Raw genomic sequence first — 14928 nt, 5'->3', positions numbered from 1 at the left:
CAATTGGTTACACCCCGCCTTTCCGAAGCCCCGCCTTTCCGACAATAGACTTCCATTCATCGTAATAGCGGGGTTTTCTATTTTTTCTAAAGACCCCGCTACTCCGAAAAGGCTAGTGGGGGAAACCCCCAGTGCGCAGTGCGCATTGATCCTTTTTTCCTTTTTGGGGTCAAACGGATCATGTGCATAATTAACTGCAAAACGAAAAAGAGCTGCCCCCCCCCCTGAATTGAGACGGGGGGCGACCGCCATTCCGAAGGACCGCCATTCCGACGGTCTGCCAGTCCGAAAATTCCCGAAGGTCCGTCATTTCGAACTTCCCGAGGGGCCGCCGTTCCGAATGTGTTTTATTTTGAAAATTGACCGGATTCTCTCGTGGTTTGACTTCCTGCCCGGCTTGACACGACGCGCCGCGGGGACAGCGCCTGACCGGCCCCTCCCCCTCCCCCTCCGCCTCCAAAGTTTCACCCAGGTGCGAGTCTGATGCATTACATCCATGGTCTGATGCAGCCGCGGCACTCCTGCTGAAAATAAATGTCCTTGCTCTGTGCTTTGGTTAGGTTTAGGCAATGTAGAAAGGAGTTGGTTAAGTTTAGTAAAAAGGTTAGGTAGAGGCCAATAAAATCGCAGTTAATATGTATCTCCCCCGGGAGTCGAACCCTGATCCACCGCATCAAAAGTAGATGCTCTGACCACTACGCTACCACCGCAATCAGACTTGTTTACTCCGTGCCGTAAACCACTCAAGATTTTTTCAGGTTCGGAATGGCACCCTTTCTTTCAGGTTCGTAATGGCACCCTTTTCCCATAAATAATTAAGGGTCGGCATTCCGACAAATTAAAGTAAACGTTCGGAGTGGCGGCCCTTCGGAATGGCACCCTGGAACCAACCAATTCAGGGGCTGCATCCTTCGGAGGGTGCATTTGAAGGCCGATTGCGTCACAGCGCTGCATGAAGGCTGTCTTGTCCCAATTCGTCTAAATTCGAAGGCTCCTCCAAATGCAGCCTGCAAGTGCGTCCTCCTTTCCCCTGCATTCGGAGGATGCACCGCTACTATCCTTCGCGGCCTCTCGTATCCCAAGGTGCTTTGCGCACCGTTGTTGTTATTAGCAACCTAGCCACTAGCTATCGAACGGTAGCAGCTCTGTGCTGTAGCCACGGTAACCCGGCTCTGCGGCCGGCTTGGAGGCGCGGTCGCCCGCTGAGCCGAGCCGGGCTCTGCTGGCCGCACAGGTGAGGAGCGGAGGCAAAGCATCTGACTCAAATAATAAAGCTATGAAAACGTATCACTCTGCTCTTTATTCTCTATTCACTTAATAGCCTAGCCCCCTGGCTGCAGTTCAGTTGTTTGTTTATTAGTATATTAATGATAACTGCCCGTGTATTTATTCTACTTATTAAAAAAAAAAAAAAAAGTGAGGAGCGGAGAAGCGGAAGAGCCGTTGCAAGCGCCACTTTCAAATGTTTATAACGTTACGCTGTTGTTTTTTACGTTCAGCCGTTGTTTACATTCGGATGCAATCAGGAAATGCTCCGAAGGCGAGACCGTCTCATTTACCGACAGTTGATGCGGCCGTTGGAGGAGTCTCCGAAGCCGTTGCCTCCGGAGACCGCGTAGGCTGGGTCCTCCGAAGGCTGCAGCCCCTGAATTGAGACACAGCTATAGTGTGGTGGACTTTAGAATCCAGCAAAGGACAATGGAAACTCACCTGTGTACGTAGCAAGTGTTGGAGTGTTGGATAGCACAAATGTGCATGTCATTTCTATGGTGGCCGAGATCCGCCATCACTGCAAATAAAAAGAAATGCCACTGCAAATAATAATAAATAAAAAAAACAGCAATGCAAATTTAAAAAAAAGCAACGATGCAAATAAAAAAGGGGACTATTATTGCAGATGCACAGGTATTTTTTAATGAGATAAGAAGACGACGACGACGAAGGAGGGAGAGCAGGCTAGCTCAGTTGGTGGCACCCTTGTGGTCACGACCAGCTGGTCTCTGGCACAGACCAATGGTCACTACTACCACATGCACAAAGATCGGGTTAACGCATTGGAGCAGTTTCATACAATTTCGGACATGATAAACACATTTCAATTCAACATGGCCATTTGCTTAGAGGATGTAGCTGAAGCATAATGAGTGTTACATGTCATTAATATGAAGTATTTGCTTGTTTTGTGATTAATTATGCACATGATCTGTTTGACCCCAAAAAGTAAAAAAGGATCAATGCCCAGCCTCCGTTTCCTGTCATGGAAGATGGAAGAACAGCGGGGTTGCCGTAAAGGCGGGGTGGGGAGCGTACCTATGTTGCCCAGGTCCTATGTTCCCCGTTTCCCCAAAAGGGGTCCTATGTTCCCCAGTCACATACAAAGCTGGGAACATAGGACCTGGGGAACATAGGGATGATCCCTGCGGGGTGTGACTAGTGATTACAAAATTACTGTCCCAAAAGTGCAGTGACTCCAGACCTGACAACAGAATTGTTGCTATTGTGGACTGCTGTTATTTACATCTGTGTCTTTGTCTGAATGCATGGTTCTCTTCAATTACAACAATTACAAAAGCTGATCTGTATCTTGTAATCCCTGCAGCTGCTGTGATGTGACCTTAATTTTACCATGTGATCACCTTTACTTAAAGGGACAACGAGGACTTTGTATTTGGTTATAAAAGAGTCTCATATAAATGTGGATGAATCTACGTTACCTACACTTGTTAATGGCTCCATTTTCGATAAATATATGGTTTTGTCTTTATCATTGTTATTATTATTATTAGTGGTGGAAATGCAGTTTATGGTGGGAACTACGACGGTATCTGATCGTCTTTGAACCTCCGACTTTCATTCTTGATGAATGAAAACATACGTGGCTTTCGCTCTTGTCCGTCTCGCGTCGGTCCAAGAATTTCACCGTGCGTGCAGAGGCTCATGGGAAATGTAGTGTGAAAACACTTCGCTTTCCAAACCTCCTCGTTGTCCCTTTAAGATGACCTCTCATAGCACTTTTTGTCTGACGAAGAGCACATTCGCTCATAACGTACGTCACAGTGCAATAAATGATTGATTTGTTTGCTTAGAAGTCCTGCAGAGTGGTGAGAATCCTCTTCGTTACATTACACTATTTACTCGGCACCTGCCCTTCCCTGAGGAGATGGGCACGTCTTTCTTTAGTTTTCTTTGTCACAAAAGTCCACTCATAAAAGATGTTCCATCCCCAAGTATACAGCCCAAATAAAATTTTATTAGGTGAGTGATATGGGGCGATGCAGGTGGCAGTTGGTGCAGAGAGATGGAGCTCCGGTGGATCTGTGGAAACACAGAGTTTAGTTTAGTTTAGTGGTTTAAAATATACAGAGACAATGCACATTAATAAACATTTCTGCAAACATGCTGGTTTAGCCAAGTTGGCTAATTTTCAACCGTAGTCTCTGGGGCAGATGACTTGAGCACTACAATAATAAAAATGCATTAAAAGGATGATGCCTACTTATAAAATACATTGCATACAATACAATACATTACAATACATACAATAAAATACAAATACATTTCAGAGCAGATGGTCACATACTTGACCATCTCTCAACCATAGTTTTACATTTCTTTTAAAAGAAAGGTAAGTGTGATACTCCCTGAGCTGCACTGGAAGAATATTCCAGATGTGGCGGCCTGGCCAAAAGCAGTCCATCTGTTTGGAACTACACAGTCCACTCTGCTGATAGACTTGGTAGGCTATGCCTGTCAGTAGATGTTTTCTGTATTATAAAAGCACCAAGGGGGGGAGGAGCCAAGCCATGCACGATCTTATAAGTAAGACAGGCATCTTTTAATTTAACAAAATTCTCCCAGCTCAGTAAGTTGTAATTTGTAATGCTGTGACGATGACGAGCATTCGTCTTCTTGTCCAGTGCTTTCACAGCCTGATGATGGACTACTTGTACAGATTTTAGTGTTGAACAAGAGGCTTGTGACCAGCTAGTCAGACAGTATGACAGGTGTGACATAACAAAATCAGCAGTACTGTATTTAAATGCTATTATTGACAGTGAGTTTGTGATTTTATAAGTGAAACTTTGCTGTGTTTACTACTGATTTATTTGTTTTTTTAAATGTAAGATTTTAATATAATTTATTGTTTTTAAAAAACATTGTGTCTAGGCCATACACATCCTTAGCTTTGGAGTTCTTAAAGGAATATATAATTGTTTCGCACAACTCAAAAACAGGTTGATTGTGATCCACTGGAAACATACTCAGAGTAGTAGGAAGCTCTGTTATATAGTCTGTGCTGACTCCACAAAATAAGAATGAACTCTTTCTGCAATTTGAGTTCCATCTTGTGTAATATTACCTTTCACAAAAATGTCAACACCATACATAACTCTGCTGTACTGCACTTCGTGGTCTAGTCTCTGCAGCAACATATGCCTTAAATAAACATTAAATTAAATCTTTACATCACACAATTAAAAAAAAACTCAAACAGGCCTACAGCCTACAAATGTAATTCGGTGTTTATAAGGCATCGTGGAGGAACAAGAGTGTGTCCTCAGTGGATTGAATGGTATGGCCAGCCACACTGAACACTCTGGGCCCTAGTTTCGTGGCGCAGTTGGCGCAGTGCAAGTTTTCATTCGAGTTCAATTTTCATTCGAACCTGTGATTTTAAATGGTCCAACAAGACTCATGAAATAGAGTTCATCATGGTCCTGCGGTTTGGCGAGGCTGTTAAGAATAAGCTTTTGAAAGTCACTTAGATCTTGTTCAGTGGTCTTTTTTCTCTTGGTGACACGTGGTCCAGATGAGACAGGGGTGACAGGGAGGGGGGAGGGGCTGGGGTGAGAGGGACTGGCTGCTTCCTGCTGGCTCTGTGTCTGGTTCCACCGGACACGGGGGATAAGAGAAAGGTTTGTTTTAGCAAAATATCTTTAAATGTGACATATACTTATGTATATCTTACATATATTTTAAATAGGTAAATACATTTGAATAATCCAAACTGTTTTTATCATTTTACAGCTTCTTAAAATAGGCTATAGAAGTAGGCTAATATTCTAGTAGTAATGAGAACAACAACAACAACAGCAACAACAACAACAATAATAATAATAGTAATAACAACAGTAACAAACAAATATACCAGAAATCTAACACTCTTGTTGAAGAGGTTATTTAGGGATATTATTATTATCATTATTATTAATGTTGTTCATATAATCTACCTCTGAGTCAGGCTGATCTGGGGACCGTTCTAGGAAACTGAGGGCTCCCATGTAGAGGGCTGCATTGGGATTGGGTCCCGCCAACGCAAATCTCGCGGGAGCGGGCAGTTTGAACTTTGCTGCGGGTGGCTTAAAAAAACACTGCAGGATCGGGGATCGATTTATTTCATTAAAAACGAAATAGGAGCGCTATTCCTTACCAGTGCATCAAAAAACATGCTGCCAGGAAATGTAACAAAATCCCCGATAGGCTGTCAGCCTGTCACCCTCTGGTCTCTCTGTCACTAGACTGGACTGCAGGTGATGTCATGTCATGTACATGCATAACAGCAGTGCGTGGCAAAAACGCGACCCCCCCCCCCCCCGACGTTTTCTCCTGCGGGACAGGGGAAGACACAAAATCAATGCATCTCTATTATTGTGCGGGCATAAATTCTCAGAGTTTGGTGCGGGCGGGATTGGACATAAACATTGCGGGAGCGGGCGGCAGTGTAACACACACGGTGCGGGTGCGGGTGCGGGCGGTAATGGTCAGAAAGTCAGCGGGAGCGGGCAGGAGCGGGATGAAGAAAACAGTCCAGCGCAGGGCTCTACTCCCATGTACTTCCACCTCCTGCTGTTGTAGGTAACAGAGACACATCAGCAGAAACCAGAGACTTTTGCGTATCCAGTTAAAAGCTCCGTACAGGGGCTTTAACTATCAACACTACTAGACAGTTTTTTTTCTAATTATCACAATCAAGAGAGCGTACGTATGGACGTATGTGAGCTTGTATAGGTTGCCCCAGTCAGGATGAGTCATGGTTGCTGAAAACTTTACTTTACAAGACTGACATAAGTGAAGTAGTAGGTGTAAAATATTGAATAAAAAGTTGTGCTGTATGACTGGCTTTTTTCCCCACTCTAACATTTTATTTTACGACGTGCAAATTAACAAGTGGGTCGCTGATATTGTCTCCAAGTGTATTTTGGGTAAATTGCCTCACTGACGCATAGAGCAACTTTCGGGTAAACGTTTTCAATGCTTGTGTTAATATTGTCATCCAGCAACTGTCCCGAAGATTCACCAGCTTAAATGGAATTGTGAATATGTTTGAGGCAATTCACCCCAACACACTGCTGCGCGCAGGAGATGAGGAGTTACACCAAGCTGCCCGGCGGCTTAGTGAGCACTACAGTTGGGACATCGGCCCCAGCTTTCCTGGCCAGCTGCTTTGTGTGGCGCTGCAGCGCTGCCACACATAAACACTTAAGTCCCCACTATAGAAGAAGAAGTCCCCCGCTGTATTTAAACACAAACATGATGATCAGTGATGATTAAACAGGCGCGATTCAGCCGCAGCGTCAGGTTACAGGTAGAGCGCTGGGCAAGGCTCTCGTATGCCCTTCAAATAGTGGTGAGTACTGTAGCTACTTCATATTGAAATGTTTGTACATGAACATGTGGGCCAATGTGCCATTTTTACTAAACTTTATAGCTATTGATATAGCCTACTGTCTGTGCTGTCATTAGTTGAAATAGTTAAAGTGGGTGTCAAAATGATGTGGTCGCTATCCGTGGTGCTGAACTGCTTTTGTGTTTTTTTATTATTAGGGGCCATGTAGCCTAATGTTTTTGTTGTTCTCTTGGTTTGTTATACTTCATGTCCGTTTGATGGACTTCAAAATGACATAGTTGCTCTCAGTGGTGCTGAAGTGTGTAAGCCCCGTTGTTGCAGGCATGTGTATGTTGTAAAACGATGTTATGATGAGCTTTATTATTTGGGTTTAAAGGGCCCGGTCATGTACCCCGCCCCTGGCCCGGCTCTGATTCGTTCCGCTACTGCCCACAATACTAACAGATTTGAAAGTACTTATCTTACTACGTTTTATAACTGGCAATTTATTTGATTTAACAAATATTTATTGACTGACTAGTTATGTTTTGTTTTTTGATAATGTGTGAAAGCTAGAGCTTTTGTGCTATGAGAAACTAACAATCACGTTGTTACGTCGCAGTTCCTTTTGGGGAAAAGGAAGCACATAAAAACAACCAGGTGTATTTGATAAATATCAACTGTTTTATTGGAAGGCTTTCCAACGGACAATCACATTGTTCCGTCCCAGTTCCTTTTGGGGAAAGGGAAGCACATAAAAACAACCAGGTGTACTTGATATACATCAACTGTTTTATTGGACAGCTTTACAGCGAATGTTATCGTCATGTTATGACTGGGGTTGAGCCGGATACTCGGCTGAAGGGAGTATCCGGTACAGATAAAGCACTTTTGATAGGTACGAGTTTTATACGAGTAATAAAAGTCAATATCTGTGCTCGTGGTAAATGAAAATCCTCATTGGATAGCTGACTGTGTCCACGTTCTGTGATAGGCCAGTCACACAGATCACTGCAGCTGTGCCCCGGTCCGCTCGCTCTCTCAATTCAATTCAATTTGCTTTATTGGCATGAACAGAGATTTGTTTTTGCCAAAGCATTTTTCACAATACTTACATATAAGAGCTCTTTTCCAAAAACGTTATAAATCCATTCGAATAGTTTTCCAGAAAATGACATTTTTTACCTAGACCCACCCATTTTGTTAATATTCAATTTATCCTGTTAAAATGATTGTTGGCTCAGTCTGAACATGTTGAACAATGATTATTAAATCAAACAACAATATTGTTGATTAAAAACTCAGTTTATTTTTTTCAAAACGCTATAAATCCACATTTAAAAAAACAAAAACTGATGGTTTCTGTCTTGGAAAACCAACCAACAAAAAAAGAGAACATCACTGAGTTGCGTGTGTCTGTGTCTCTGTGTGTGTGACTCTGTGTGTGTACGTCATGCTTCTTAAAGTTAGGCTACTGAGTATATTAAAGCAGAAGTAAGCGGAATGTTTGTGTTAATATAAGTCTTAAATAGTTATATCTTCCGACAGCAATCACTTACATAGAGTGTTTGGTCTGAAACACGGGTCTCTCAGTCACTCTCAGTGCTTAATTTGGTTACATGCTGCTATTCCGACATGCCGCTATTTTGACATTGACTTCTAATTGTCGGAATAGCGGCATTAACATTATTTTTCAAGCGTCCCACTATTCCAACATTTTTTTTTTTTCATTGTCGGAGTAGCGGCACTTTACTATTTTTCAAACATTCCGCTTTTCCGACATTGATTGATTACGTTATAGTCAGATATGTCCTTCTGATTTTTTTTTTTTTTCATCTGAGACACTGTTTCTCATACACAAATACATATATAGGCCTATAAGAGAGAAGAAAAAACAAACCCTCCAAGTTTAAAAACACACCGGCAGCAGCGCCCACTGATCTGCAGCTACTGAGACTGTTATTATTCTGTCACCTGAGTTAACGAGGTGTTTGGGGCTGACGAGAGAATAAAGAGTGAGACAACGCGGCCCTGAGGAGGAACTGTAAAGGACTCAGCTGTAATGGAAAATGACCTAAATAGAGTCCAGTAGAGCTGTAACTGTGTAGTGGAAAGGCGTTCAAAGTAATGGTAACTATCCTGGAAATCCTGCTTTACATTGTTTTGACATAGGTAAAAGAGAAAAAAAAAGATTTTCTGGGATAAAGAGGCAGATTACATAAGATTTTTCTTCTTTCTGCTCCCTTTTGTTGAGATTTGGGAGGTTTTTGTTTTTATTGTAGCTTATTAAAATGCAAGATCATTCTTCTGACTGATTTATTCCCGATGCCATGTATTTCGCTTTCTTTCCCCTGCCCTCTGCCCGTTGTCTTCGTTGTCACTATGTTGTCACTTTGTTGCTGCTCCACAGAGCACACATGGCTAATTAATATGCACGTGCTGACCATATATTGTTGTGTCTAGGCATTCCGGGGGTGGAATATGAGGTGTGTTCACGTGCGCACCATTCTTGGATCCAGTTTGATTTATCAAAGAGAAATTGCGGAGAGTTGTGCATGCACAGTTTGATAGATCTGAAAAAGGTGTGAATATTTTGGGTGTCTCTTCGCCGTAGGCCTAAGCAAAAAATTTAGTAGCAATATTTTGGGTGTCTCTTCGCCGTAGGCCTAAGCAAAAAATTTAGTAGCAGCAGTTTTACACTGCTTACTTACAGTTTTGATAAATGAGGCCCCAGGCCCTAAGCCCAGAGCCCAGACGCTCACAGTTGCAGCTTCTCCGCGGCGCTGTCCGTGGTGCTGAAGGTGACAGGTGAACTTTACAAACAAACTGCAGCATAGTTCTGTTTGTTTATCATGTGTGTCAGTTTTGTTTGCGACTTGATAGTTTAGTTGTTGAGATTAAGAACATCACTCCCTCATCAAACCGGTGATAGGCATGCTGAAAAGAAAAAGAGAGAGAGAGACGCGCCTGGGTATCGCAGCTGTGTAAAAACAAAAAACAAAAAAGATGACGTGTCGGAATAGCGATACCAAAAAGTGTCGGAATACCGGCATGTCTAAATAGAGACATGTCGGAATTGCGGGATGTCTGAATAGGGAGCAGACCCCATTGCGGACAGAGTGGCACTGCATTTACAATGGGGGGTGGCAGTTGACACTACATTTTGTGAGGCAGCAGGCTAATTTTTAAATGTTTTATTTACAATGAATGATGCCACCTTTAGAATAATAGAACAATAAATCTGCAATGAGAATGATTAAAAAACAAACAAGATCTGACGTCTATTTCAGGTTCAGGTTCAGTTCAGGTTCATTTATTTAGCACAAAAAAAGCGTATAATGCTGCGCAAGGAGGGAACGAAGTCCTAGACGGACTTCTACTAGGTTCCACCCCTGTCATAAGCAGACAACATAAATGAGCTAAACAAAAACAGAAGACAAACGATCAGCACGGGAAATTTGGACCCAGAATTGCAGCGCATTATGCAGCACACAGCCTGTTCAAGGCAACAGAGAGATACGCGAGTGGGCTCATTCTTTTTGGTTTTGAACGCTTCATCGCCCATTAGCAGTAAAAAAAAACTTAAAACGCATGTGCATTTCTTCACAAATCCTGCCTCATGAACCTTTAAAAAAAAGCTTTCAAACCATCCTGTCCTGCCAGGACACACTGCCTTGTGGGGAGCTGAAATAGGTGGAGAAGATCTCCCTCACATGACACATGTTTCCTCCCATGTTGCGTACGGGTGGCAGGTTTCTCCCCTGTTGCTCTGCCTCCTCCAGCAACCTCATATTCTCCTTCGGGGGAAGCAGGAAGTTGTGGAGGAGGCATGCAGCCACAACAAGGGTGTCCACATGTTGATCCTGCGATGCAGCACTCTCCACCTGGATGAGAGAATGCCAAAAGCATTCTCAACCACCATCCTTGCTCTTGAAAGTCTGTAGTTAAAAACCCTCTTTTGGTGAGTGAGCACATCACCCAAGTGAGCAGCGCCAGGCAGAGAGGTACTAGGTGGGACATGAAGTGACTTGGTCTCCATTCCTCTCCCCAGAGCTGACCCAGCATATACACCACCATCCCTGGTCCTTCCGAAGTCCCCCACCTGAATGACCCTGAACTTGTAGTTCGAGTCCACAAGTGCCAACAGCACTATGGAGAAGGTTTTCTTATAATTGAAAAACTGACTCCCGGTCTGTGGTGGGGCTTGGATGGTCACGTGTTTCCCGTGTTTCCATTTATTCCAGAAGCCGTCAGCCACTTCCTCCCATGTGTTTTGTGTTGGCCTGGGCAGGAACCTCTCCATCATGGTTTTCGCAATGGCAGCACACACCATGTGGACTGACTTCATGACTGTTGCGTGCCCGAGGCGGTAGCTATATGCCAGACTCAGTAGGGAATCCCCGGAAGCCATGTACCTGTGAGGGAAGAAGCAAATAAATATAAGTTACATGTGAACATTTGATATTCACCCGTGTCTCTCCTTTGTTTCAGCTGATACGTGTAAAGCGAGATGGAAGGTTTTACGGGATGCTTTTGTGAAAAACAAGAAAAAAAACCTTCCAAGTGGATCGGCAGGTGGCACACAAAAGGAGTGGATATATATACAGACATCATGTCCTTCCTTTTGCCCTACATCCAACCAAGAAGGTCTGTATTAATTACTTAAACAAAAGTAAATTTCATTAAATTATTGACGCAGACATTGGGGAGCGACTGATGTCCTCACATGCCTGATGGGGACCTGGATGAGGCGTACCATTTTGCCTTGAGCATTGTCCGAATGTTGCACAGACTAAATAACGACAGTAGACAACAGGCAAAAATGGAGATCCTGTCTCTGTTGCACAACCTTGAAAGAGGCCAGGATCAACAAGCCACTTTCCCCGCTCTGAGACAAAGATCTCACACCTCACAAATTCAACCTCCTCCTCCTCCTAGAGCACCGTTGCCTCCCCCCACTCCAGGACATTTTCGGCCCATTAACCACCCCCCACAAACAGGGGCATTCACAGAAATGCTGCATTCTGACTGGGAAGACCCAAACGCTACAGGGCCATACTACACAGACATGATGCAGTAAATGTAAAAAGAGAAAAATTGTTTGTTTGCCTGAAGATTTAACTTTTTTTTAATGTTACTATATTAAAGTATTTAAGTTTTTATTCTGTTTTTTTAAAAGCTCTTTAATCTTTTTCACTTTTGCTATTTTTTTAAATACTTTAAATACTTATTACGTGTATATGTTCACATTTTTATTTGAAAATTATTAAAAATGTTTCTTCAGCTTGTGGTCTGTGATTTCATTTGTTTGTGGTTTACCTTAGTGCTACAGCCAGTCTCTGCTTAGTTTCTATGGCAGCTCTGTAGTTCGTGCTTTGCCTGGTCACTTCTGGGCCAATGAAGGATAGAAATTTGTCCATTTGCTCGGCACTCATCCTGAAATACTGGTGGTGGCGTTGGCTGTCCAGCCTCAGTTCGGCCACCAGATGGTGAAAATCGCCTTATTGTCTTCTTTGCTGGTTGAGGGGATGAACCCAAAATCTGCTCCTTCTCCCTCTACGCCTCCTCTGCAATCCTTCAAGTAGGAGAACTAATGCCAGTGTTCTCCCTCTGCTTACAGGCACTGTATGTGAACAATACACATGAAATAATCATTATTAGGCTGTTATTATACTCAGTGTGCGATTTGTGAATAAAAACAGGGAGGAGGGGGGGGGCGTCTCCAGGTTGTGGACCTGTAGTTTATAGCCAATACAGTCACATCGACATCAACTCACGATATGTTAATAGACATGTTAATAGACGGCCGTTTATGGGACAGGCTTTTATTTAATTTCTAACAAATCAGCTCAGGACCGGGTCGGGTCTGTTGGAGCAGGAATGAAGCACTTTAAGAGGTTTTGTTCATTCACAAGAACTTGTAGAAAATAGAAACAGACCCGGCTTCTAATTGTCTAATTGATTAGCTCAAACCTAGAGACAGACCCGTCTAATTGAGACTCAGCTTTTTATTTATGAGAATTTACCGTAAGCTACATGACAGTCTGGGAGAGGCTGTGCGCTACTGTAGAGGGGATGAGAAGGAGAAAACAAGTATATATACTATATATACTTATATTATACAAATTATTATTAATTTATTGTTTTATAAACACACACAAAAAAGCCGCCTCCCAGCGTCGTCACATTGATGACGTGCTGAAGGCTCGTCGACGTACACGTCCAGCGACCGCCGGTGCGCGTGCAACCCAAACCAGGGGGCAAAAGACTGCTTCGGAGTCATGGATGTATGTTCGGAGCTTTATAAAGTCTATGGTTCGGAGTGAACTGATATCAATGTAGATGCCGTATTGTTTGTAGGGCTGAAGCCGATATCCGAGTACTCGCTCGGCTTGGGCGGTACCCGGGTGCCATTTCACTACTAGGAACCCCCCATAGCAATTTGAACACATTAGCTAGCATTAGCATGTTACCGTCACAACACGACCTGTCCATCTGCCCGTGTGTGTAAGTGCGTGTGCGCCAGCGCGAGAGGGAGAGAGCAGGCAGAGAGTCGCGGCCGCCACAGACTCGTTTATAAATACAAATGGTAAACGCTGGATGCGCTGGTTGATAAGTTTCGTTTTTACCAGACCCTTATAATATTCCCAAGTTGCAATAAATACAATGCAATATGAACTATATCGTGTTGTGTCTCTCCTTGGTCTTGATAACCAAGACTTTTGTGAGTCTTCGGGCATTGCCGGCCTTAATATCTCATTTGTAAATGCTCTATAAGGCATAGATAGTGCCCACTTTAGATGAGCTCACACAAAATACTTAATTAACGAGTAGTAAGTGTTTTGTAACTGCCTGAATTCATGAATTCCTGCATTAATAACTGTTTATAAGTCATCCATTGGAATTAAATTTGTGAGTTTTTATAAAACATTTACTAACACTCACTAACCATTCATACTGGACGTGTAAGAGCGCTTGGAAATGCTGAATCCATCGTTTATATAGATGAGCTTATTAAAGAAGAGTAAAACATTTACAACTGTGATTGTAAACATACTAATGAGTATTTACGTCAGAAACATGCTTTATAAATGATGAATTCAGTGTTTACTAATCCATAACTACTGTGCTTACCAATGATGAGTAAAACATTTATAACTATGTTTACTAACTACATACTAATGAGTATTCATGTTATAAATTATGAATTCAATATTTATTCATGCTTAACTAATGCTTAATAGTGTGTACTCATTATAAAGTGTTACCACTGGAGGTAAAACTCTGAAGAGCAGCCCTGCAATGATGGTAAAACTAAGGTCGATCGATCAGATGTTTCTTGCCAATTGGCTGCACGCTTACATGTTTTTCTTGAATGGGCCCCAATCTTCCCCATCATCTTATGGGTGTTTTGCAAGTGTGATGTGTGGGACTGAATGGTCCATGGTGTACATGTCAAACTGAATTGCTTTGAGAGAGAATGATAAAGCTCATCTGTGTTGTGTCTGGTAGATATGTGTTCACAAAAGTTATCAACTCTCTCTCCCAACCAACCTTCCTCATATGTCTCATCAGGTCCTGGTGACACAGGAGGTGCAATGCAGGTCCTCTGGTGTCATGACATTGTTAAAACTCTTTTTTTCTATCTTCTGTAACAAGCTTGAAAGAGGCTGTTTACGGTTGCAGTTTCTATTGACATGCATACTGCAGGTTTGGGGTGTGGTGAACAAAGGAGTGTGAGAACATCAGATAGTTTGTTTTGCTACATCTGGGGTTGAGACCAGACAAAGGTCTAATTTGCACATCAAGTATCTGCCCATCAGGTTAATGGGGCCGATTTCAGAGGGCATGGATTCATGTTTGAAGCTTGCATCCGCACATTTAAATGGGATGGTAATGGTTTTTCTAACTATTTGACCTGATGACCACATGTGCATCATTTTCACTCAGTTTCTCCATAACTATCAGTGTTGAAGCACAATTTGTAGTGATGTGTATGTCTTTGATCTGTGTGTCTGTATGTGTGTGAATGTGGTGCAGTACCTTCCTCAGACCTCACAGGTTGGTTCAGCTTGTCAGCAGGAATCCATTCCCCTCCGATCATCCTCAGTCTGAGCTGTTTGTTGGAGTTGATGATGTTCTTAGGGGACAGTGACGTGCCAAGATACACAATAAGATCAAGGTAACAAGAGACATTGAACATCAAACGAGCAGCACAATTACAGAATTAAATTAATTGTCACAGGTGCAGCTGGTGACTAAAAGTTCTGAGATTGTGTGTTTGAAGCCAGAAAGAGGGATGAGAGAGCCCAATCTCATCC

The 14928-nt window shown here is 42.8% G+C and overlaps 1 protein-coding gene across 1 annotated transcript in view; it reads left to right on the top strand.

The window, feature by feature from the left end:
• LOC146980351 (uncharacterized) overlaps positions 1 to 14928 on the top strand; it is a 96728-nt gene that overhangs the window by 77049 nt on the left and 4751 nt on the right. The window contains exon 2 of the mRNA XM_085788879.1: positions 69 to 72. Within this exon, the coding sequence (XP_085645005.1) occupies positions 69 to 72 (4 nt within the window). The remainder of the gene's footprint in view (positions 1 to 68; positions 73 to 14928) is intronic.

The sequence above is a fragment of the Trachurus japonicus genome, chromosome 10 (assembly GCF_045865225.1).
Source record: "Trachurus japonicus isolate A0001 chromosome 10, Traja_1.0".
Lineage (NCBI taxonomy): Eukaryota > Metazoa > Chordata > Actinopteri > Carangiformes > Carangidae > Trachurus > Trachurus japonicus.
This window is presented reverse-complemented; position numbering and strand designations above follow the sequence as displayed.